The following is a 24258-nucleotide window of genomic DNA, read 5'->3' as shown; positions in this document are numbered from 1 at the left end:
AGGTGGCTCAGACAGACCTCCAGATTTTCTTATGGCATAGACAAGAATTTCCATAGCATTGCGAAACAGTCAATCTCTGTAGAGGGATGACTTAAGAGAAATTGTATGGAAGAACCAAGGAGCCTGAAAAGTAATTGGCAGTTTAGCTGAAACACAGACCAGGCCTAGAAACAAATAAAAAACTGAATGAAGCCAGGTCATTGCTGTATACTGCTATATGCCTGGAAGAGCAGAGACTTGATCGTACTAAGACTCAGAGCAGGGGATGCAAATGCCTGCCAAGAGCCACATCACTGAGAAGAACACATTCCTCAGCTGAATGAAATGAAATAGAACTTAGGGCTAGTTGAAGGAAAAATGCAAATCCTTAAGACACAAATTGCGAAGGCACCAGAAATCAGCTAAACTCATAGCCCCAGGACTGTTGACTCCCATCCCCAGTCATTTCAAGGTGCAGAGGTGTGCTCAAAGATCCCTTCTTAACATGGTTTCTTTGAGAAAGAAATCTGGGTGTGTGGGATTGAAGGAAGCTGCAATATGCTTTGAGTAGGTCAGCCCAGGTAGAAGAGTATGCCACTACTGTCTGCAGCTACAGGCTTGATCCTCCCTCACTGACTCTACAAAATCTCAAGATTTTCCACCTTGCTTTTTGAGTAGTTGAGTCATCACAACAATATGGCATCTCACCAAACATTCCTTCCAGTCAGTCTCATTGCAAGGTCTCCTATGAATTAATTGGCTATATATGTCTGTTCAATGGATGCTTGGAAACCACAGCTAAAACCAATCCAATCAATCCACTGTGTTTTTTGAAACAGTATTGAAAAATTTTGTCATGAGTCCTGCAACCATAATACGTTTGAACATGGTTGAAATGGTTTCACCAAAAAGCTAACTGATATTCTTTCTCATGGGGAATGAACCTGGCATTAGTATTTCCACTGGAATACTTTCCACACATTTATCAGTGAAACAGCTTTATTTTAGCTCTAATCATAAAATAAAATGTATATTAGGATTTCCTGTAGGAGTTTTTCGGCAAGGAAGCTTCTGAACATTAATTTAAACAGGTAATGCATTGACTGCAATGCTTATAGTGATTCATTTCTAATACTTTGTTATTTTCAGCATTGCAGTGAACATAATGGAAGAAGCTCTCAACACACTGCAGTGCCACTAAAGATAGACTGTTATAGTTGTTAGAATGCTACCTCCACTGAAAATTGCAAATCTCTTATTACAGGCCTTGTATATCAATGGTCTGTTTAATTAAACTAGACTAAGCCTACACAACACAATTTGACATGCAACAAAACTTCTATATCTCTGTATTTTTTTTTAATTTCCTTCCATAATTTGTCCAGTTACACTTAGAGTCAACGTCACTTGCTGGTAAACATCCAGAATCTGAACTCAATAGTCTTTTATGCATGAAATTGGAATGATAGAACAGAAATAGTATTCTTGCCATACATTCTATGCTATTCTATTCTTTTTTTTTTAATATATATTTAGATTTTCACAAGTAGCATATTTTCCTATGAAAAAATAAGTGCATATAGTCACTGTTTTGATCAGTGAGCAGTTATAAATTCCGCTTAGCAGAAGTTACTTGGTTCATTACAAAAATCTGAATACAGAAAACATGAAAAAGGAAGGAAAATGCTGAGATCCTCATTCTGTTTCTATACATTACCTATCCGGGATTTAAAGTAGTAGATGATTTATGCAATGAAACTTAAGAAGATAAATGCCTCATACAAATCAGGGAGATTTATTACATTGGTAAACTGCCTCTAAAGGCAATAGAAACTTTGCATCCTAAGAACTAATGAAGAGAAAGGAACACCCTGAGCCCCCTGCTCATCTTTCAGCACAGGCTCAGGACACAACTCCATGTATTCAGGCAGCATTTGGCATCTGGTGAGCCCTGGGCTTTGTAGTCCTGCAGCTGGAAATGCAGCCAAGTGCCTTTCCAACAGGAGGGCCTGGAAATCCTAAAAACCCAGACTAGGGTAAGAGCTCCCAGACTTTTCTGCCCTGTTCTCTGAAAGAAAGAATCTTCAAAATGAAATGCTTTGACAGATCAGGCAAGTACTTCGCAACAATGTTCTGTTTTGCTAAAAAATGTCTGCAGCTCTAGACAAGATCAAGTGAAACAGCAGTCGACTGCAAGGCAAGGTATGTAGGTGGAGAGGACTGATACATCCTAATAGGGTTGGGAAATAGAGTACTGTCTCAATGAAAGGCTTCAGTATGTGCAATTCAAGTGCAAGAAGACAACTCAAGAGGACAACTATGGTGGGGAGGAATGAAAGCGAGACAAAGCTCCTGCAAGAAAGCAACCTGGCAAAGCAACCTAATATTCTTCACTGAGACCTCAAAAGTCTGTTTGTATTCAGGCCTTAGCTACCAAAACACAAAAACCCAAACAAACAAATGAAAATGCTGGAAAGTACATACTGTAGGAGAACTGCTAGTGAGGCACCCAATACAAATTGTGAATGTGTTCCATATCTATAGGTCAACAGATAGAACAAGAATTTTCTAAAATATTTATATTGATCTTTAAAGAGATGCTGTGTAACCTTGTACATTCTATGTGGTGGAATAATACCCCACGAAATAACAGTGTTATGTATTCAGATGGGACGACTGTATTGCCTAGCTAATCCTGTTAAGAGAATTGGGAGCAGAATGTGTGATATGTGTGTACTGAGTCATAGCTTTGTGCTGCAGACTCTCTTATCTGTCTGCAGCTTTCCGCAGAATTGTTGATCTCATGTACTACTAAATTAAGCAAAACAGGCACTTGTCTTGTATAAAACAATATAGTTAGTTAACCACATTAATTTGTACCATCTGAAGAGCTGGGTCTCTTCTGCCTTAGATTAAGGGCCACTTGAACGTAGGACATTTAAAGCTAAGTCAGTCTATGGCAAACAGAAAGTGTACATCATAGAACCAAATTAGAAAAAAAAATACAGAACATGGCAAAACCTAGTAATATAGTAACTAATACCTTATAGGTATTAACATTCTAGTTTTTAATACAATATTGTGTGGAAAAGGCTTTTGCGTTTAATAATTGGCATTTGGTTTAGCCAATGTCACTTTAGAGTAAATAAATTAACCAAACAATGGTGTACAACAGAAGTACATATTCATATCCTCTGCAGTAACATCATTAGTTAATATGTTAATTCTCACTTCTCAGTAATTCACATTAAAATGGTTGACATAGCAAGGCTATCAGCTAATAAAGAAACTACAGAATATTCCTTCTACAGTTGCCTTGGTAATTACATTAAAAGTAGGTATTCCACATAATTTTGTAATGTAAAAGACATAAGAATACCCTTATCTAAACCATCTGATCATTTCTTATTCAGTGAAATTCTCCTCCTCTTGAACAATAATTAATGCATTTTCTTATAATTTTTGGTTCCATAAAGCAGTATTCTCAAGCACAATTTTATGAGCACTCATTTACTGACTGAACCGCTTTTCTCTGCAAAATTGTTTAATGAAGGCAAAATACTTATTACATAATTGAAGTACCCCAGTAAGTTCAATACTGTCAAGATATCATCCTTGACAGGAGTTATGGTAATTCATTTTAAATACAGCTGTTTTCTTCTGAGTAATATGTCCAATTTTTCATAATTTTTCCTTTTCCCCTTACCCCAAATCCTGCACATCCCCTGAATTCAGTCAGCTTTGACAGCATAATCTTTTTCACTGCAACCTAGACCTGAAAGCCAAGAGTAGAATACACTTTTCACCCTAATCTCTGCATCATTTATGCTCTGCATTCACCTCTGAATTTTGCTTGGTCTTCCAGCACAAAATGTCCACTATCTGTTAGATCATCCATAAATGTTTTAACTATATGCAAATTATTATCACACCCTGTTTAAATTATCCTTATGTCCTTCTATCCAGTGTGCTTTACCACTACGTTCTACTTCATGAGTTCAAATACCACTTCTTTGATCATATTCCTTGTCAGTTACTCAATTTTATCATCTCTTTTTAGTTCATTCCACCAACTCCATAGCATCAAAGTCTAACAGCATCTAAAATTTTCTCCATCTTGCATTAAAATTCTTTTGCAGTCCTGCTCATCCTCATCTATACCATTTTATATTCGTCTCTTATCCACATAATTTCTGCCAATCGTTCAGTCCTAAGTTCCAAAATGAAGTCTCAAGTCTGCAAAGGTGGTACCAAACTGTATGTAAAAGTGATGCACATCTTAAAATACCACTCAATAAAAGGATCTGGTGAAAATTAAAGCAAAGCAATCTGTAAGTAATGTAGTCTGGAACTGTACAAGACCAAGCAAATACCAAAACCAAGGGTTTTGTCATGCTAGGGGCAGTTACCAAAATGAATCAACTGGACTACTTCTCTGGTGTTACAGTCTATTAGATTCATATCTTCCCAATAGGAAGCTACCTAAATATGCTCAATACGAGGTACACTTCACTGCAACATCCCCATATATGAATGTTATTACACCATGGTGACAAGGAATGTAAAATATATCAATATTTCTTCATCAGTAAGGAGATCCTAGCTAGTTTGTATTGGCCCAGTGTCAACCTCATTTTCAGCATTTGAGCAGAGTATCGTTACCATTTTTATTTTTAGTTTTTCCTTCTCTCTCTCTTCTTCTGTGGGTTTATGTTTTAGTATTAACTGAAGACATCTCTTTCTTATCAATTAGTTGCTGCTAATTGGGTCTTGAACATTTCTATCAAATTGATTTTCCTGTTCTACAGTACACATTTCTAGAGTTTTTATAGACTGAATGAAATGTAGTGGCTGTTAATACACATGAAAGCAGGCTAGATGATCAAATTGTCTTCTTAGTCTTAATTTTTATTAAGCAGTAGGGGTTTTTTTTGTAGAACCAATATTTGATTTTTAATTGTAATAGAATCAGCAGCCCAGAAACAGGCCATTCTGCTAATTGATTTACAAATACAATTAGTACATAATCTTTTTGGTGTTTTGGTAACACTTTCAGTTTGGTGGAGTTATTTGTGTGATTTGTGTGTGTGTTTTTCTTTCTTTTTCTTTCATTTTTTTTCCCTCTTTTTGTGATGCATAGCCCAGACCAGAGCTAGGTGCAGTAGTTATCATGAAACACCTGAAAACTGAACATCAATATTACATTTCTACTGTAGCACTAGCAATATTTCTTTTTGCTTCACCATTATTATTCTGTGTAGCTACTAAAGAACAAAATACGATTCAAAAATACACTCAACCTTTAACTACATGTGAATAGTCTTTTAAACATCTGTTATATTTCCAGACTCACTTTATCATATCAGAACCTTAATTATAGCCTGGCTTTCTATTCTGTTTGAACGTGAAGAAAAAATTTCTTTATTTAGATATGACTAAGAGACTTTATGATATAATTCATTTTATAATTATTCTCTGTATCATTATAACAATCAGATGGTGATTAAAAATTACTTCTGTTAATATCAACTTATTAAAAACAATGATCTTTAAAAAGGGAGTTCCTACTTTAATAAAAGCAGAGAAATGCCCCTTATATTTTCATCCACTATATATATAGCAATATCATGGAAATACCTGAAATAAAGACTCACAAGTGATCAGTCTTAGGTAAGTGAAATGTTCATACATTCACAGCACTATGAAAGGACTAAAAACAGAAAAAAAGATCCCTATCTAGTTGAGGCTGATTACTTCTATAATAATCTACTTAAAAAAATACAGAGACACCAGGCATGATTTCCCTGTCATGAATTCAAGATGACAACCCATTAGCACAAAATGCTGCTGGTCGTGAAACTATGCAAGCTAAAACAGTCTTGAAAACTCAGTGCGGCGTGTCAGGCTTTCCTCATGAAATCTTTTAACAAACAAATTAATCACAGTAGCCATGCACAATTATGTCATTCTATAGCTGCATTCATCCTGAAGGTTGGATATAGTGGACCAAAGGTCCACTATAGGTTGGATATAGGTTGAAATAGTGGACCAAATTTTCAGAGAAGCTGGGACAGAAGAGTCTGTCTCTGTTCTTCTCCCCTCGTTTAAGATGGGCAACAGACTAAGTCTTCACTGTTTATGATTTCTGGAAACTATTGAAGTTTTTAGGACACTGGGCCTCAAATGACAGCGATTAAAGAATTTGGCTGCAGTTGCAGAATGCAGAGTAGAACAAACACGGATACTGTGCTGAATAGCCAAAATAGATATAGCAAATAGTGGTACCTGATTGTTACCAAATAGAAAGGAAAACAAATAGCCTGAAGATGACCTTTCACTACAAGTAACAACTTGACAGGAGACAGTAACAGTCAATTGCTGGCACCTAAATATGGTGGTCCACATTCAACCTCTGTCTCAAGAATTCCATAACCAGCAGAATGACATGACAGAAGCTGCATGGATGTACTCTGGAGAAAGACATGACCTGTTCAGAGGTTTCCCTCAAAACATCTGCTACTAACACTGCATGACAGCAATACAGATAAAGTTGTAGTCTAACACTTTATAGCAGTTTATGTGTTTTTGTGACCCCAAAAGTTTAACCGCATTAGAGTTATGATTTATTTTTTCAACTGAGTGGAAGAACATCAATGGCACAGGAGAACTAAATCTTCCTCTCATTAAAGCCTTCCTTAGGTAGACATTACAGAGGATGCAAGGGGATGAGTAATACAGTATCATTTAATAGTAACTTTGAAAAATACTTAGCAGCTACTTTGATGACTGGACAGGAAACACCTCCCAGTCATAAAAGCCAGCTGTTTTCAGCAAAATTGAATGTTTCTCAAGAAAGTGAATTTTCTAGAGTAGGACAAATAACATCTGGAGATCCAAAAGAAACAGCTGCTAACTCTGTCAAACACAAACTACCAAACTACTTTTGATGTAGTCCTTGTTTATGGATTTGTCCTTCTGACCTATTTTTACTTTCCCCTGAAACTTTCCTAGTGCCGTTTATTTAGCCTTCTATATTGTGTGCTGGCTGTCAAGAAACACTGTCTAGTCGCTAGAGCAACTTCTTGCTGTCACATAAAGCTAGTGAACATTTGCATTTAAATGCTGGTCATGGAGCTTAGCCAAAAGTAGATGAACTGAATTTACAACATTATTTTTGCGTGAATTATGCCTGGTCACAAGGAAAATACATTATTTTTTATTATCTTACATTTATTAGTTCTACAATCATTAGTTCTACAGCTACTGTTCTACATATTTATTAGTTTCCACTTTTGTAAATATAATTTTTTTATACTAATTCACAGAAGAAAAAGTCTTTGATAATAATACAAACACTACTTGTAAATTGTGAATTTCAAAACTTTCAATATTTTTTACTAGGCATTCTGTATCTACTCCCCATTAATCTGAATAATGTACCTACATCATTTACACATTTGAATAAATCAGTCTTTTAATGGAGCTCTAAAGCACATGGATGCAATTTTTTCAGCAGCAAATTTCTTAAGTCTGAGTCTTTGAGTTGTGAGCCATCAGCAAGTAATTAACTATCACTCAGGAAAACACACTAGTTCAGGTAAGAGGAGTGCTCTCAAGTGTCAAAGTGTTCACTTTTTGAAAGCTTCAATTAAGAAAATTTGTAAAATCTATTGTTAAAGGGAGGAAGTTCGTTAAGTTTTCCTGCTGCTAAGAACTCCAAATGTCATCTCCAGCAGTTCCTTTATCCAACAACTACAGTTACCTTAAGAATACTAGAGGATCATTTTTCTTTTGAACTTCCACTAATTATAAAGAATTAAAATCACTTCTCTAACAGAACTGTTAAAAGCTACACTTATTCTATACTGCTCTTTAAAGAGAGAAGCATTTGAACAAAACATAAAACATGTATTAATCCCAAATATGTGTTGAATTACACTGTCTTTAATATAATCAAGGGACATGTTATCTTACCCTGCACAAAATTCAGTGAAAGTGCAGCCAGATAGAAAGTTTTTTTTTGTTGTTTGTTTGTTTTTTTTTTTCCTTAACAGCCCAAAAACTCAGTTTGTTCACTGAAAGGCAACTAAAGGAGAAATTCTCATGTGAAGTCCTTAAACTTCCCATTCTTTAGTCTCCTTGATTTAGTAGCAGTAGTTGAAAATACTCCTGTCCCAAGTGTAGGCAGTAGCTTGTCCCATCACTAAATAGAAAAGGAATGGTAAATCAGAACTCCTGCTGCTTGGTTCACAGCCCACATAAATTAAAGAAATGGCACTCCGCATTAATACGGCAGGCTCTGATTGCTGGCAGCTGGGAGGCTGAGATGCTACCCGTAGGGCTACTTGTGTTGGATGGATGGTTTTCTGCAGAAATGGAGCAGCACAACAGGGCAGAGGATGGGGCAGAGATCCCCCAGAAAACCTTCAACTGAGACAAATTTATGCTACGTATTACATAATACATATATATCTCCAGGTTAGTATGAGTTATCCCTGATCAGAACTGTAATTCACGTTTGGAATATTTAGCTGCTCTTAGGGCAGCGGATTTAAATCTACGCTTGTTCCCCCAAAGCCTTACAGCTGTTAAACCAAGCCTTTTATTACATACTAAAGAAAACTAAAGGTTATTTCTGTGCAAATACCCTTCTTCTCTGATGCAGGAACTATTTGGCATTATCAAAAGATGCTTACCTGCTGGAATGACTGTAAAGGTTTCTAGTTTATAGAATAAAAGATCCTTTGAAAATTAACCTAAACTTTGAAATCTACAACTTATTAAATTATATATACAGCAACACTGGTTTATTGGTTTCTTTTTAACACGATATATTTTTCTAATATAAAGAGAATTTTTTTTTCCACACAAGCAAGCTCCAAACACTTTCTCAAACTGTACTAAAAGAATGGCTCAGTGGGAAGCCATGAGCATTAGAAATTCTTACATCCCCCCTCTAAGTGGAGAAATTAAAGCACCACACAAAGCTTCTGTAAATGCCTATTTCAGGTGATAATACTGACACTGCCTTTCATTTCAGTACTTTTATGTCCACATGTGTGCTATCACACCTTTGTTTGTGTTTCACATCCAAGATAATTTTTTTTTTCTTCTCTGATGACATTTCAGATTGAACAAACCTCATGACTTTCAAAGTGACCCTTTTATCACAGCCGCTCTGCTGTCAATACAGCTGTACACTGGCATTCAGAATAAGAGCACAGACTGATTTAAACTTTAAATACCAAAATATCTTTGATACACCTCAGGGCACAGAAATGATTTCCTCTGAGTTTACTTTTGTTTACTTTATAATGTCAATTTAACGTATGCTGAATATACCATTATCATGTTTCCACTGTGTCTATATTGAGCTGTACTAGGAAAAACTTCACTCACGTTCAATAAACCATGACAAGTATGTATTATAAAACTCAGTTACAAGACAAAACTCTCAAAACAGAGACAAAAACTAAGTGAAATATTTTTCTGAAATGGTCTGGTCTGTTAATGTTTCTTAGCTGTGCATGAAAGTGTAATCAGTACTAAAAGCAAGACTTGGAAAATGAAGATCCCGCAAGCATAAAATTACTATTTTTTTCAAATTCCATCAAAGACTGAATTTTAGTGATTTCACTTTTCTGTGATGAAAGCGTGTCTCTCATCATGTTTCTCTGGAAACCTACTCCTCATCTGACTTTGCCGTCCTGATGCATACTGAACAGGAACTTATTTTATAAGAAGAAATTGAAGGAAAATCACAATGATTCACTTCTGATACTATTCACACTGAATTCAACCTCACACAAACACCACTAACGTCAGTATTTCTTCTGAAGGGGAGTGTTACTCACCCACAGAAATACCTATGGGATTTTGGGCCAGAATAACCATTTTGAAGATGTTACACAACATAAGACAGTAAAGTCAGATGCCCTGAAAATACTGTGTAAGGACTAAATACATACTCCTGCTCTCTTCTCACTGAAGCTCCACTGAATTAAAAACAAACAAACAAAAAACAAACAGGTACTGATGTAAGTCATGGGCTACACGCTCTACATAATGACCAGCTACAAAATCCTCTCTAAGAACATCTTTATCTTTGCAGGCACAATGGCTTTTTGACAAATGGAAGCAAAGACAGATTTTATACAGAGGATCTACTTGGAGGTAGAGTAAGAACACAGGACTTGGAGATAAGGGAACACAGGATCAGACTAAATCTGGGTCAAATCCCATATTCAGCTGTTTCAGGCAGTACTTCATACAGTTGCTTTATAAATTTATAAAGCTTGTTTGTTTAGTTTCTCCTTTTGCTATTTAGTTTCCCCTTTTGCTGTTTCCACTGCGCAGCTGAAACAGAACTTAGCTCCTGCAGTGGTTAGGAGTTTTCCTCCAATTTCTCCCTGAATTTTTTTCACGGCTAGCTAGCACCTAGATTTGGGATTTGTTGTTATTTTCTGCAGTTACATTTGCCTTCAGCTTATTATCCCTTCTCAATGTTGTTCTCCCTTTTGGTCATGTATTTAGAAACAGAAAACGTACTCTCAATCTTCTGTTTTGTTAAACATGATGAAGTTATTCAGTATCTTTTCATATAAAACTTCACCTTCACAGAAGCCTTTCTTTGCAGCCTTCCTGTGCAAACTGCTCCATGAGCACTTCTTTGCTCTAACAATCAACTTTAAGTCTTCATCACACAAATGATGATGCGGCACATGACAATATCATGCATATTTTTCACATTAGAATACAGAGATATGATACACGGCAATATGTTAGGACAAAAAAGATGTAAAAGAATGTGCATATAGTGTGGTAACATAAAACTGTCTTTTAAATGAATTATAGATAAAATGGAAATAGCTATAGTGAAGTTTTCCATGTGATACTTATAGATATCATTCTTATATTCTCCCTTAACTAACATTTTCAGACATCCTTAAATCCTCACTCTGCTCCTTATTTTCTAAGTCTCTTTTATGCTCCAGCTGCCTGAACATACACATCACCTATTACAAGAAATGAGAATGATAAAGTGAGTCTTCAGCCATGTCACTAATCTCAGACTTCAAGTGCTACCAAATAACACAAGTTCCCCACACAAAGATGGCTTGACTTATCAGGCAATAGATAAAAACGCAACTTCTCAGATTTCTGAAAGTTTCCCTACTGTTACTGCCTGTGATAATTAAAGGTGTTTTTTTTGTTGTTTTGTTTTTTGCTTTTTCCTTTCAGAGTGCTCCAGGTAACACTTGGGCAATGTCCCATGGAGGAAGGAATGTTACCACAAACCTGCCTGTGCACACATGGCTAACCTCCGTCCGAGCTAGAGGGGTAAAATGAAGGGCAACGCAGACATCTTTTACAGCTCTCGCTACAACAATAAGGTCTTGGGATATTTGTACTTATTGCCAATGGTAAAATATGTCCAGCGCTCAAGTTTACTGTTTTCAGTGTCACTGAATTTGCAAAGGCTTGATTTGAAAGATACAATACTTTTTCAGTTTCTGAAAGAAGGTGATAAAGGAAGGACTACATTAAAGTTAGGAATATTCTTAAAACAGTCCACATCCTACCCTTCATTTAGTTGTTTTAAAGACAGACCTCATAAATAACCTCCCCAGCTGCAGCACTACCTCCTCCATTTATCAAAACTGGATAGAAGGATGTAAACATGTAAACACAATGGTCTTCTAAAGAAGAAATATTAATAAATCTCTTCATACAAAGACAACGTATTGAATTGCTTTATGCCAAGTTCCCAAAGATTCAAGGTCTTGCTGTATTTTTTGTCATGCTTATTTCCATTGGGAAAGTTATCTGTAAATCCATGCCAACATTGCTGTAATCCCCAATTACAGTTGGTTTTCTTTTTCCCCACATGTACCACCATCTGGGGTGAATCTCTTGACACATGGCAGAAGAGTCATTTTCTGGTACAGAGAATGAATATTTAAGTGTTTTAAAGAAATTGGAACAGCTTCAAAAACAGAGTGAAAACCCCTTATCCCAGCATATAATACAGCCTCCCTGACAGGTGGTATTACACCTCTGCAGAAAACTGTCTCTGGATGGATTGGACATATCTTGTGTAAGCTGGTTTATTGTTGTTTGTTTATTTGTTGTTTTTGTAGGTTTTTTTTTTTAACAGTCCAGTAGATTAAAGGACTCAATTTCCAGCAGCTTTGTAGAACTACCTCAAATTCACCAATACACACACATACATATAGATATTTTTCAATTCACCCAGCAAAATAAAAAATAATTTGCTTGCACAGCAACTGCTGCAAAGACACAATGGGTAGACAGGGAATTCAAGTAAACAGATAGAAATAAGCTACACTTTTCCTGTTTAAGTCCGATTTTATTGTGGTTTTCCTGAATTAGACATTGATTCTGCAGGCATAGTTCAACATGGTAGTATTATTCTCTGTCCGTGAAGAAGCAGCTACATGGATTTAATTGAGAAAGTGGGAATAACTATAGATGGTTTTAGCTTTTTTTCTTTAAAAAATATAACTCTAAGACAAGGTCAAAGCAGGAAGACGTTTTGCATGTACCTAAGCCCATCTATCATTAACTAAATTTCCAACAAGTTGCACAGTATTTGCTCACTCAGTCAAGGCATTCCAAATCAATACATTTGCTCTGAAGCTGAAAGTCAGCACAAATGCTTTGTGGAAATATTGAAACTGTTCTCTAATTAAATTTTTTCTTTGATTTGTTTTCTGTATTTCTCTCTCTCCTTTTTTTTTCCTTGCTGTCTCCTTAGGAACGAGAAACAAACTCATCAGTCCTTTCTGTTTACTCTATATTGGATGACACTTCCTCAGTTGAAGCATACTATATATTTATTTCAGGTCAAATGTGTGACCATGAAAAACATTTCCATGCAGCTTTCACATTTTGAGGTGAAAACTGTAAAAATATTTACTAACTTGTTCACATAACCAAAATAACACTGGAAAGCAGTATGTTTCTTTGCAACCAAATACCTTTACTTGAGTATAATTAACCAAGTAAGCACAATGAACCAAATGTCTGGAAGAGCATGATTCCCTAACTTATAGAACTAAGTGACTTTTGAAGGGTATTTTTCTCTTTCACATCACAGATCGTCTATTCTGAACATAAGGGCAACTTTATTTTTTTTGGTAAATATACGAAAGATTTCTTTCTGCTCTTTTTTCCTTTGATAAAAACGAAGTACCAAATCACTCACATGCATGAACATACCTGTTGTTAAAGTTATTGTTTCAGTGCTTAGCAATATGCCTGAAAAACATCTGCAAACTGAAAATCTGAGTTCAGAAAAATGAAACGAATAGAAAAAAAAAATATAGTAACAGCTGATTCTAGCTGTAAAGAGCAGATGGTACTCATCCATATGCTATTCTGAAAGTGGGAGGCCACACAATATATAAGCTATCAAGCAAGTATCAGACGGTCTAGCAAGAGAGCAAATACTGTATTTATTATCTAGAAAGTTCTAGGAGTATTTTATGAGCTCAATTGTCCACATTATTTACTATTCTCAGATAGGATAATTCTTCCAAATACCAATAGCTCAATGAATGTAAAGTGAATTCATCCTTGATGAAGATCTGTATCTGCAGAATCATTACAAACCATGTGGGATTTACTCCACTGAATGCTGAAATGCTCTAAATAAGAGCATAAAGAGCATGGCTCTTCTACAGAAGAATTTCATAAGATAGTAAGCATGAGCAATACCATGACAACAGCACTTGGTTAAACAATATAAACAAATGATGCTCAGCCTTCTACAGAAAGGCTAAAAATATTTAAAAGTTGCAACTTGATAATAATAAAAAAATACATTAATTTTCTGGTGTAAAAAACTTTTTACTGACCAGAAAGATGGGAAATTTATTTCTAAGCCTCAGTCTTGTCTCATTAAACTGCCAGAGTGTTAAAAAATATCAGATATTTAAGTGTGAAACTTTCCTACTAAAGGGGTGTTATAAAATATCTCTGAGAAGGAAGCAATAAGAAATAGCCGTTCAGTCTAGAAAAGGTGATAAGGTAAAAGTCTACTGGATCACAAGAAACCTGAAGAGGGAGGAAGAGGATCAACTATTCCATTTCTTCCAATGGAAGACATAGAAGGCATCACAAAGCCAAAGGATGTAGTTATACACATGGCAGGTGGTAGACATGCAGATTTCTTTGCCAAAGGATGCTGCAGATGTTAAAATTTTGCACAGTTTCAGACAGAGAATGAACAAATTCATGCAAGACTATGAAAATCTTAGAAACTATTCTCAGGAATATACTAAGCTGAAAAGTTTTGCACTCCTTCTGGAAAAGTGTCTTACGTGCTTGCCTTGTTCATACTTTTCTTTAGACATTCTCTAACAGCCACTGCATTGGAGATCTGTTCAGAAGTGGGTTCTTGTTTACTTACTTGTTCTTACTAAAACCCCAACAGTAGAAGGAAATGAAAATTAAGGTTAATTTTCATTAATGACTTTCCCATTATAATAAATGATATTTTTGTTTACCATGACACTACAGTGGTATTGCACACTTCCCTGAGAAATAACTTTTTTCCTTAGTACATGTATCATATGAACATAATTTCTGCCATATATAGGGTACCTTAATTTAATAACTGTCACAATATATTTTTGAAAAAAACGAAGTCAAGATTTTAAGTCATCTGAAAATTGCTAGTGAGCGTTATTTGCCCTATCTAGGAAGATCCAGAAATACAGATTTTCCATTGGACTGCAGAGCTCTGGAATAAAAGAACGGAAGTACACACTATTCAGTTTTGATCTTTTTGTAGTAATTTAGGACTTAGAATCTTTACTCATGAGTCATTTTTGTTCAGACAGAATTTGTTCCACAGAAGCCAACACTAATAGTTTTATTCCATAAATAAGAGATGCATGATTCAACCCTTACTTAAATTTTTACAAAGTTTGAAGCTAAGATCACAGGAAGAGTTCCAGTGAACTCATTAGGCATGCTGTCAAAATGTTTCAAAGCAGCATTACAGATTGTCACTAATGCTCAAATTTCTGAAACCTGGCTGAATTGTATCTTATCTTTGTTACACAACAGCATGATGAGGTTCATTCCTCTGTCTTTCCAGATCAATTAATTAGTATGTGGATTGTGGGTAATGATCTTCTTCTTTCTATAAGCCCACCTCTACCCATCCAATAGAGGTCTTTCAGAAAGAGAAGATTTAACCCAGGCAATTCATTGCTTTCTTTGTTCTACTGTGAATTAATTATGCCCTTTTATTAATTATGCCCTTCCTTTTATGGAAAATGAACAAATGAAATGTGTTATGTAACTGTATGTGAGTTAACTAATAACCAAAAAATGTTACAATGTCTTGCACACTGGGACAGAAATAAATACATGCAGCTGGTCACTGATCAGTAAGTACTACCTGCGTAGGCTACAATGGGAGAAGGTATAATGATAATGATGATAATGCAGCTGCAGGACCAGCTGCAGAGTGACATCCTTGAAACTGCAAAAAAATGTGGAAATCCATTGGACTCCAAATTTTCTTATGGTGGAATCTCAGAATAATCTTTTCATTCTTGTATTTATTTTACTCAAAATATTACTGTTTTGACTGTAGTGCCATACTTGACTTGGTTGAAGGAAACACTGAAATTTTTTTCAGTTAGGGAATAATTCTGATCTATCTTGAAATGTTCAGTGTATTGCATTTCATTTATTTAAGGAAACATAAGGATAAGTAATTCCACAGAATTCATCTCTTATTCCTCACACACAGTTGCAATCTTACATCTGCAGCAGCATTTTTGTCTTTTTTTTTAAAAAAAAATTAGCAAGTTTTATAATAGTTTGATTAGTTATTCAACTAAATTTTAGATCACAGAATAGCAATACAAAGTAATATTTCACACTAAGAAACCCAGCAAATTCTGAGATTTGCCAAGTAACTTCAATCTTCCATGAAGATATCCTAAGGTCCAAGTCCTCTTGTAGCCATTAGTACTAAATTGGCACAGTTTCTCTCAGATGCTTTCTGCTTCAGAAATTCTGGAAGTTGGGGTTGGCCCAACCTACCTAGGCAGACCAGTACAATAGTTTGGTTCCAGTTTTGGAACCTAAATATCATTGCTTGCACAAAAAGAAGTGCAGCTGCCCTACTTGGCCTTCTCTTCTTCTGCACTGATAGATTCTTGTATGATTAAACAGCATCAAGAGACTCATTCATCCATCTTAAAACATGGCCAATAATTGAAATTGCTTTCATATTCTGAAAGAGAAATGCTCCCAGCTGAGAGGTAGGAAAGTAGTTCAGAGCTCCTAAGCCCCATTAAACAAAACAGAGATAACCCCTCTCAGAGAAGTTTCACTGAAGATAAATCTGGCCCCACTAAAAGTCAACTAAAAATCTGCTGTTGAATTGCAGAGGAGCCAAGATATGATTCTTTGTAATTTCTTCTCAGCCACTGAAGTGTCAATTACCAAATTTTTCATAAAAAGCAAAGCAATGTTCAATACTATCAAGATATTCCTACTACTGTCGGGTATAAAGAAGAGGTGGAGAAGCCAACTAGGTAGCTGCTGGTACATTACAATGTTCTTTGGCTTTGAAAACAATAAGCATGGTGAAAAACAGAGAAGGAGATATATTAAAAAAAAAATCTGGAGAAAACAAGTAATAATAAAAAAAAAGCTGTCGATCTTGCATATATCTACAGATACTTTGCTCCAAAGACAGTGGAAAGTAAAACAGGAAATTCTGAATAGTCTCAGCAAGGGTCTATGTGAAGCTAAGTGAAGAAAAATGGAATCTATTATGATGAATATTGAGGTAAAGGAGAAATGTAGAGAATTAATTTTAAGATGCTGAAAATACAACGCACAAGAACATATTGATCTGCAGATTCTAAAAACTGGTTGAACGTGTTTGCAATATGCAACAAATTAGAACTCACTTCAACAGATTTTTATGGAAGAAACAAAGAAAGATACTATAAGTAGCTGCACTTAAATTATTTAAGCTACTTAAAACAATTGAAGGGAAGTTCTTCAGAAATTTCAAGTCAACATTTAACTTTCATTAGGTACTGAAATAGCAAGAGCAGCTCTATTCTACAAAACCCTTTTAAAAAACTTCAGTCTAAAAAAAAACATATACCAGTAATACTAGAGACTTAGCTGAACCTACAGAAGGACAAGGGGATTGCAAGATTCAATTGCTCCACTCCTCTCCCTGCACTGGTCTCCCAGTGTACTACTGGCATTAACCTGCTAACATAAGCACTGATAAATGAACACCTAGCTACTAGACTCTCTATATATATATTTAAAAAAACAGAAGCAATCCTACAATAATTGCCAACATTATAATTTGGTACTGATTGCAGTTTAGGCACTAGTTCTGACAGCTAAGTAGGAGTGTGTGTACTTGGGTTTTTATTACGTATGTGGCTATCACTGTGTGCTGCTATTACCTTTCCTTGTCTTACACCTCTTGAGGTCTTCAGGCAAGGATTAAGTGATATTACTAACAAGCAATTTGTAAACATTACTGCCAGTGCAAGAATAGCTGGGCTTTGATGTACAAAGAAACGTGAAAAATAGACATACCTGGTCCAATACAGAACGATGCAATGATTGCAAGAATGCAAAATATACTGAGGTAAGGAAGCCAATGCACATTTTTCTGGGTAGAAAAAAAAGACATTCATGTTAAGTATATTGTGCTTATCTCCAGTATTAAAAAATCAGAAATAGTTTTTTCCACAATTCATTCTCTATTTCAGAATTTAGTCTAGGACTGCTTTAGAAAATCACAACATTTCTGTAGAATTTTATTAGATTATTTGGATAGAAGGTCTTGCTCTCTGTAAGAGAAATACTAGCCAACCTCCTGCACCACAGAAGTCACAACTCTAAAGGTCTACAACTTCTTGTGCTAAAGTTCAAGCCAATCTGGAAAAGAGTTTTTTCTTTCTGTTGCACAGATTCTGCACCTCTGTCCTCCTCAGATATTTCAAGAAAGGTTATAGAGCAGCTATGATGATCCACAGAGCTTCTAAGTTCTCCAGTTAAAGGCTGGGCAGAAGTCCAGATATGGAAGGCTGCCTTTGGGTAGGACAGCTGTATCTGAAACTTCACATAGCACATGAAAGCCACAGTCTAGGCATTTTTAGCCATAACCTTACTTTGCAGACAAGGAAGGTCATGTGTGCAAGTAACAGCTACTGGGAAAAGCGAACAAGATATAAATGGTTCTTTAGTGGACTTGTAAATGGAATCACCTATTTTCCTCACAAGGCAATCTTTTTATTTTACTTCAAAGTAGATTTATCTCAATTCATACCTCTAAATGGTAGGAACATGAAATACTCTGCACGATTTCTACTGAGTTTTCAGGACTCTCTTTCTTAACTATCTACATGAATGCTTAATAAGAACACTATTAAGTAAGGAAAAACTCAGGGATTCCCTTTTCTTTCTCTCTCTCTTTTTTTTTTTTTTTTCATCAGCAAAGATTAAATACTGCTTTTATTAGAATTTTACTGTTTTTGCAAATTTGATCAAGGTACATATAACTGTAACATCACCTTAAGTGGCACTGTAAAATAAGTAATTATTTATTTCAGTACTAAATAATGACCCCCATTTTCTTATAGTCTGTCTATTATGCAGAAAACATGCTAGTGTTCTCCTAGGCATTAACAGAAAGAAAGTGATTTGTAAACCTACTGAAATTACACATTCTGGAGTTCCCATCTGTAGTGGGACTTGTAGTGAACTCACATCCAGACTCCAAAGGCACTGAGAAAGGGAATGTGCAAATACAGAGTAGATACAAACTGCCCTGAGATCAAGCCTATTTGTACCCTCTAGTATTTAAGATATTGAGACACTTCTGAAAAGAAGTAAAACAGAAAGGCACTCAAACTTCAGAGATTTCCAATAGCTGAATGTCCTCATGTATAAAACTATGTTTTAAAAGTTTTGGAAGAACACCTTTTACTCAGCTTACAAAACTTGCATTAACAGCTCTCTTCTGAAGAGCTGTCTTATAGCTGTCATGACAGGTATGTGAAGTAAAGATTTATTGTGTTACACATACAGGCAAGTCATATAAAACTTTGCAATGGTCTTGCATGCACCTGCTCATCAAAACAGACTCTCTTCAGCCAAGAAGTATGATTTGAAAGTCATATTAATGGAAAAACATGGAAATCAACAACAGCAGAAAAAACAGCTTGCTGAAAGATCACCCAAAACCATGCTGTTCCAAACTGTCAGTTTTACATCTTAAAGGCCCTCAAAAGTCAAAGGAAACCACATGACTATGAAAATGGAAGCTAAACAAGGAAAAATTATTTAGGCTCGGTATTTAGATTGTTTTAATGATTATCCTTTGACCATTTGAAAGAGCTGGAGAACTAACTGCTAATAACATCTGAAAACTTAAGAGCAGATGTTCTGCAAAGGCCAAGTCTTTATATTTTTAATAAAAATATGTGACTTGATAGAAGAGTAAACATGGATACTTATCCAAGCCTAAGTATAATGATGAAATAGTATGAAAGAAGACTGCTTTACAAGCAAGGATAAAAACACAGAATATAACATTTCCCAACTATGGGTAAAACTGTCTTCATGGTAGTTCATGATATGCCTGAGTCTTTCATTTGATGAGAGATGAATGTTCCAAAGCCCCTATGGTTTCTTAATGCAAAACCTGCTACAGCTAACTACAGTGCTTTGAAAACACCAGATTTATAAACAAGCAAAAGACAGACCTTTGAATCCTTACATCAAACCAATTAAAAGGATTGGCTTATAGAGGAACACTGAGGCAAACAAGTATCAAGTACCTGGTGTTTAAAATAGACAAAAGAGAGAACAAAAATATCTAATGACTGTACTGTTACCTGTAAAGTCAGAGACACAGTAAGAATTGCAAAGAAGACAATCATCAACCCAAAACCTCCAATGAGAAGAGGCCTGCGTCCAAGTCGCTCAATAACTAAGCCCTGGAAAACAAAAATTGGCATCAGACAATGTAATATGCTCTTTTGGTAAGTATGAAGACCAAAACTAAAAATAACTAAATTGATTTTGTACTACCTATCAGCTATGCTATGTTCATAATTCTCCTGACAATTATGTTTACACAATTATGTTTACACAATTCTACATTGATTTAACTGCTTACAAATTTGCACCAAATTCCTATAATAATATTCTTAAAATATACTATTTTTAAATATTGTATTTTGAAAGAAATTACTTCCTTGCTTTTGCATTTCAACTGTTTCTTAATTTCAACAGCTCATTCAACATCTCTTTCAACATAAACTTGAAAGGTTTAAGCAAAAAAACTTTTTAGCTTAGATTAAATAATTTTTATTAATCTAAAATTTGTTTTTAATTTCTGGTTCACCTGAATTCAGAAAAAAAAAAAAAAAAAAAAACATTTAGTCATCATCTAGATTTCACTTGAATAGCCATATAAATGAAATCCATCCATCAGAAAACCTCACTAGGACAAGGGATTATAGAACAGATACCTGTGCATTCATGCACAATTTGAATTTATATTTAACACCTTAAGATAACACAACATTGTTAATGGTCAGAAAATCTGAATACTTTTCTGTTAGAAAAGAACACAGTGAAAAGATTCCTGAAAAGCTGCAACATGAAACTGAATTTTCTTTGCTAGTCAGACTCATTAAAATAGGCTAATACCTATTTTAGATCATAATGTTTTCTAATACACTATTCTCGTTGACAACTACCATAATTATCAATTACAATTGGCATTGCTATGAGAAGGATAAAACAATTTTACGAAGCCCAAAATGTATCATTTTGAATAACTTAAAGTCAGAATCATGTGACTGTCACACTGTTATTTGCTAGAGACTGAAATCCCTCTTTCAGACATCCCTCGAGCAAAAGATTAAATGAGCAAATAAAATGAAATCTGGAGCAATACCCTTAATTTTTGGAGACAACATACACTTCCACTGTGAGCATCTAGAAGAAATGTGTTATAGGAAAGCACACAGTTGTTCAAGGAGGAAATGCCTCGTGTGTAAGCACTTCTCCCACAACGCCAGTTTTACCAGCAGTCTTTAGAAAAGGCTTCAAAACATGCCATCCTCATTACCCTGAAGAGGTGGACTTCCACACCAGAGAGTACCATGACATGGCAGAACACAGCTAGCAGCTCTGCAGCTAGCTTTAGCATTCCTTATTTCTTTAAATGAGGAAATATACTCATTTTGACAGTTACCACAGATTCCATAACATAATTTATTTCAGAGCAGTGTTTAAAATAGACCCGCTCTGATGTTATTAAGGTTTCACATTGTACTCATGGAGTCCAAATGTTCTAAAACTGCAGCTGCTGTGCTGTCAAAACCCTACAAGATGCCAAATATTTTGAACGTTGATTAATGAATCCATCTTGCAAATACATGTGGCCACACATAAACTTAACCAAGAGACATTTTTTATAACCATGAAGGATGTAAATTTATCCAATGGGTCCATTAGAAGATGGAGACTTCTGCAGTGTGTTCAGCAATGGATGCTGCACATGTAATTTGACATACCAGTGACTTTCCCTTACTTTTTCAATTACAGACTGGTGGTTGTGATTAAACAATCTTAGTGTTACACCAGCTGGTGGGTTTTGTATTAAAAAGGCATGAAGGATGAATGTTTCTCTCAGAGGAAAAATGGTTCATATACAGAGCAAAATTTGGAAAAAAGTGCTAGACAGTTTCTGGCTCTCAACCTCAAGGTAAAGCAAACCCCAGTAAGAGAGGACTCCAAGGAGATACGTACAAACTCTTGTGCCTACATACATTGAGAATAAGTAGTCTGGACATATCTGGAAATCTAGGTGGGTTGGTGAGGAACTCCCAGTTTTAACTGAGAGCAGCAAAGCACAGGCACAGTTACAGCAGATCTGCAAGTTCCATATGCTTTTTACAGAAGAGAATAATACTTGCTAATATATATAAATTCTATCTTATCCAGAGATGAGTGGGGAAGACAACAGAACAAATCCACGTGAAACAGTTCTTTTCCGTGAGCTGATGCCAGGTTTCCCAATCTTTCATCATCCTACAGAGTCATTGTTATTTAATACAGCAGCACTGAGGAACTTGAATGCTTCAACCTATGGGTGCTTCCTGTGGTTTCTGCCCTAAAGAATTTGCAACTATAATTCCTGGCGGCATTTCTTGTGATTTATAGAATGGACCAACTTTGTTCACTCGAGAAAGTAAACAGCAATTTTGTACTTATTCACACAGATACTGTGATGTACCCAAATTGCTGGAAATTGTATAATCATTTTCAAAGTTAATCCTAAATAAATCACACTAACAACTCTACAAAATCTAGAGAATACTGACTAAGAAGGCTTCTCCATTAGACATGTTTAACTTTCCCAGTTATAGGGAGAAACAACCTATTTCCAGTTTAAAGCTAAGGAAACCTCTAATTTGTTCAAATGCATGGCCCACCTCTTGCATCACCAATTCAGACCAAACAAAACACCCAGACATCTGCCTATGGCACAGATTCAAATGAGTCTCTGCTGAAATGGGATTCTACACTGAGTCAAGCTCAGGATAAGCCAAGTGCAACAACCAAACCCATGCTCCCTGCCTGGCCATGAATTACACGGCTGTGCTACAGTGAAAAGCTACACTAGCATTTGGAAAGCCATGGCTCTGTGCCTTTGCTACTGGCCTGAGCAGGGATGCAGGCAGTCAGGAGGCAAAGCAGAAGCATCCAGGGACCAAGAACAGGTCAAAGCTGTTCAAATGGGAGCCAGCCCACACCAGAAAAGCCTCTCAGAAGGCCCCATCTTTCATCAGGGCTAAAAGGATTTTTTGATTTGTTTAAGTACACAGATGCTTCAGCAGCCATTCCATGAAGTTGTATAGGTTAACAGTATTTCTAACTAAAATTTAGTTCCCAAATTAATTTATTTTTGAGGATTTCTTAAGAAAACCTATGACAATGCATCAGTATTTCAAATTTCTGTTCCCATTTTCTTGATGGAAACAAATGCTCAAATAAACCCTGAAGATTCCCTGGTTAAAAAAAAAAAAAAAAAAAAAAAGTACATAAGGTTGTAAACAGACGACAAGTTCATTTTTGGTTTTAATTATACAAATCCAAATCTTGTTATCTTGCAAAACCCACTAAGATGCTTATGACTCATAGTAGGAAGTAGAAAATGATTCACCAGTTTTCAAGTATTTATAGTTCTGAATGCTCCACTGGTAAGCACTGCCAACACTTACCTATTGAAGACCTGCAACAAGTCAAAATATACTATGTGGTAGAGTAAATGAAATAACAAGAAATTCAGCATATGCTCAAGTATAGCCATAAAAAGAATCTTACAACTGTTTTCTGTGATAGCGCACTGAATTATTTGCCAAATTGTGTATGCTGATACTTATGTAAGTGTGATCATAAACATGCATTTGTAGAAACCTATACCCAGAGTCATGGTAATTAACACAGCTGAAATTATTGAAAATGTGTAAAAAAATATTGCAATCAAACTCTCTCAACACAAATGTTTGCTGATAATAAGGCAACCAATATGCAAACTAAGTTAACAGTTAACATAACTTTCTTTTGTCTGGCAGGAACCACTTGTGAATAAAGTTTAAAAAGCAAACATCAATCTTTACACTTGAGTCAGCTGCTGATACTGGGGCTGACACAATGAAAGCAGAGTGCATTAAAAAAGATCAGACAAGCTAGGGAAAAAATGAATACGTAAGCGAGTTTTACAGCCCAAATGGGAGATCTATTACTTACTTTTTTCCTGGCCCCAAATCATACTAAGAAAACCCTATTAGATTTTCTTCATTTCTCAGCTCTATACAGAAATCCGATCTATATGTTACCATAGAGTAGCCATACTTTCTTTCTCATGTATTTTGGGTATAGATCTAAGCAAGACTGTATGTCTAGATTCAGACAATGCAACAAGACAACTCTGTGTTATTTTCATTTTAAATAGCTGTGCTGAAATGAATAATCACATTTACATTGCTGTCATGTCTATTTATGACACGGTGCATAGTATCTTGCATCCAGGAGAAGGAGAGTAACAAGAGACTGGGGGTTACAAATGGGGTTTGATTCCTATTGTTCTGTATATCTTTTTGCTGTATGAATCATACAATTGCAAAACAAAGAAACAGGGTGCTTTATTTAAGCCCCTAAATTGGACTGCAG

The 24258-nt window shown here is 35.6% G+C and overlaps 1 protein-coding gene across 1 annotated transcript in view; it reads right to left on the bottom strand.

Moving 5' to 3' along the window:
* The window catches only part of SLC2A9 (solute carrier family 2 member 9), a 106291-nt gene that overhangs the window by 22733 nt on the left and 59300 nt on the right, over positions 1 to 24258 (bottom strand). Inside the window, exons 9-10 of the mRNA XM_080588793.1 lie at positions 19905 to 20006; positions 17599 to 17674 (exon numbers count right to left, since the gene is read on the bottom strand). Of these exons, the coding sequence (XP_080444919.1) occupies positions 17599 to 17674; positions 19905 to 20006 (178 nt within the window). The remainder of the gene's footprint in view (positions 1 to 17598; positions 17675 to 19904; positions 20007 to 24258) is intronic.

This window comes from Anser brachyrhynchus, assembly GCF_964034855.1.
Source record: "Anser brachyrhynchus genome assembly, chromosome: 4".
NCBI classification, from domain to species: domain Eukaryota; kingdom Metazoa; phylum Chordata; class Aves; order Anseriformes; family Anatidae; genus Anser; species Anser brachyrhynchus.
Note: the sequence above shows the minus strand (reverse complement) of the source record. Positions and strands in the feature narration are given on the sequence as shown.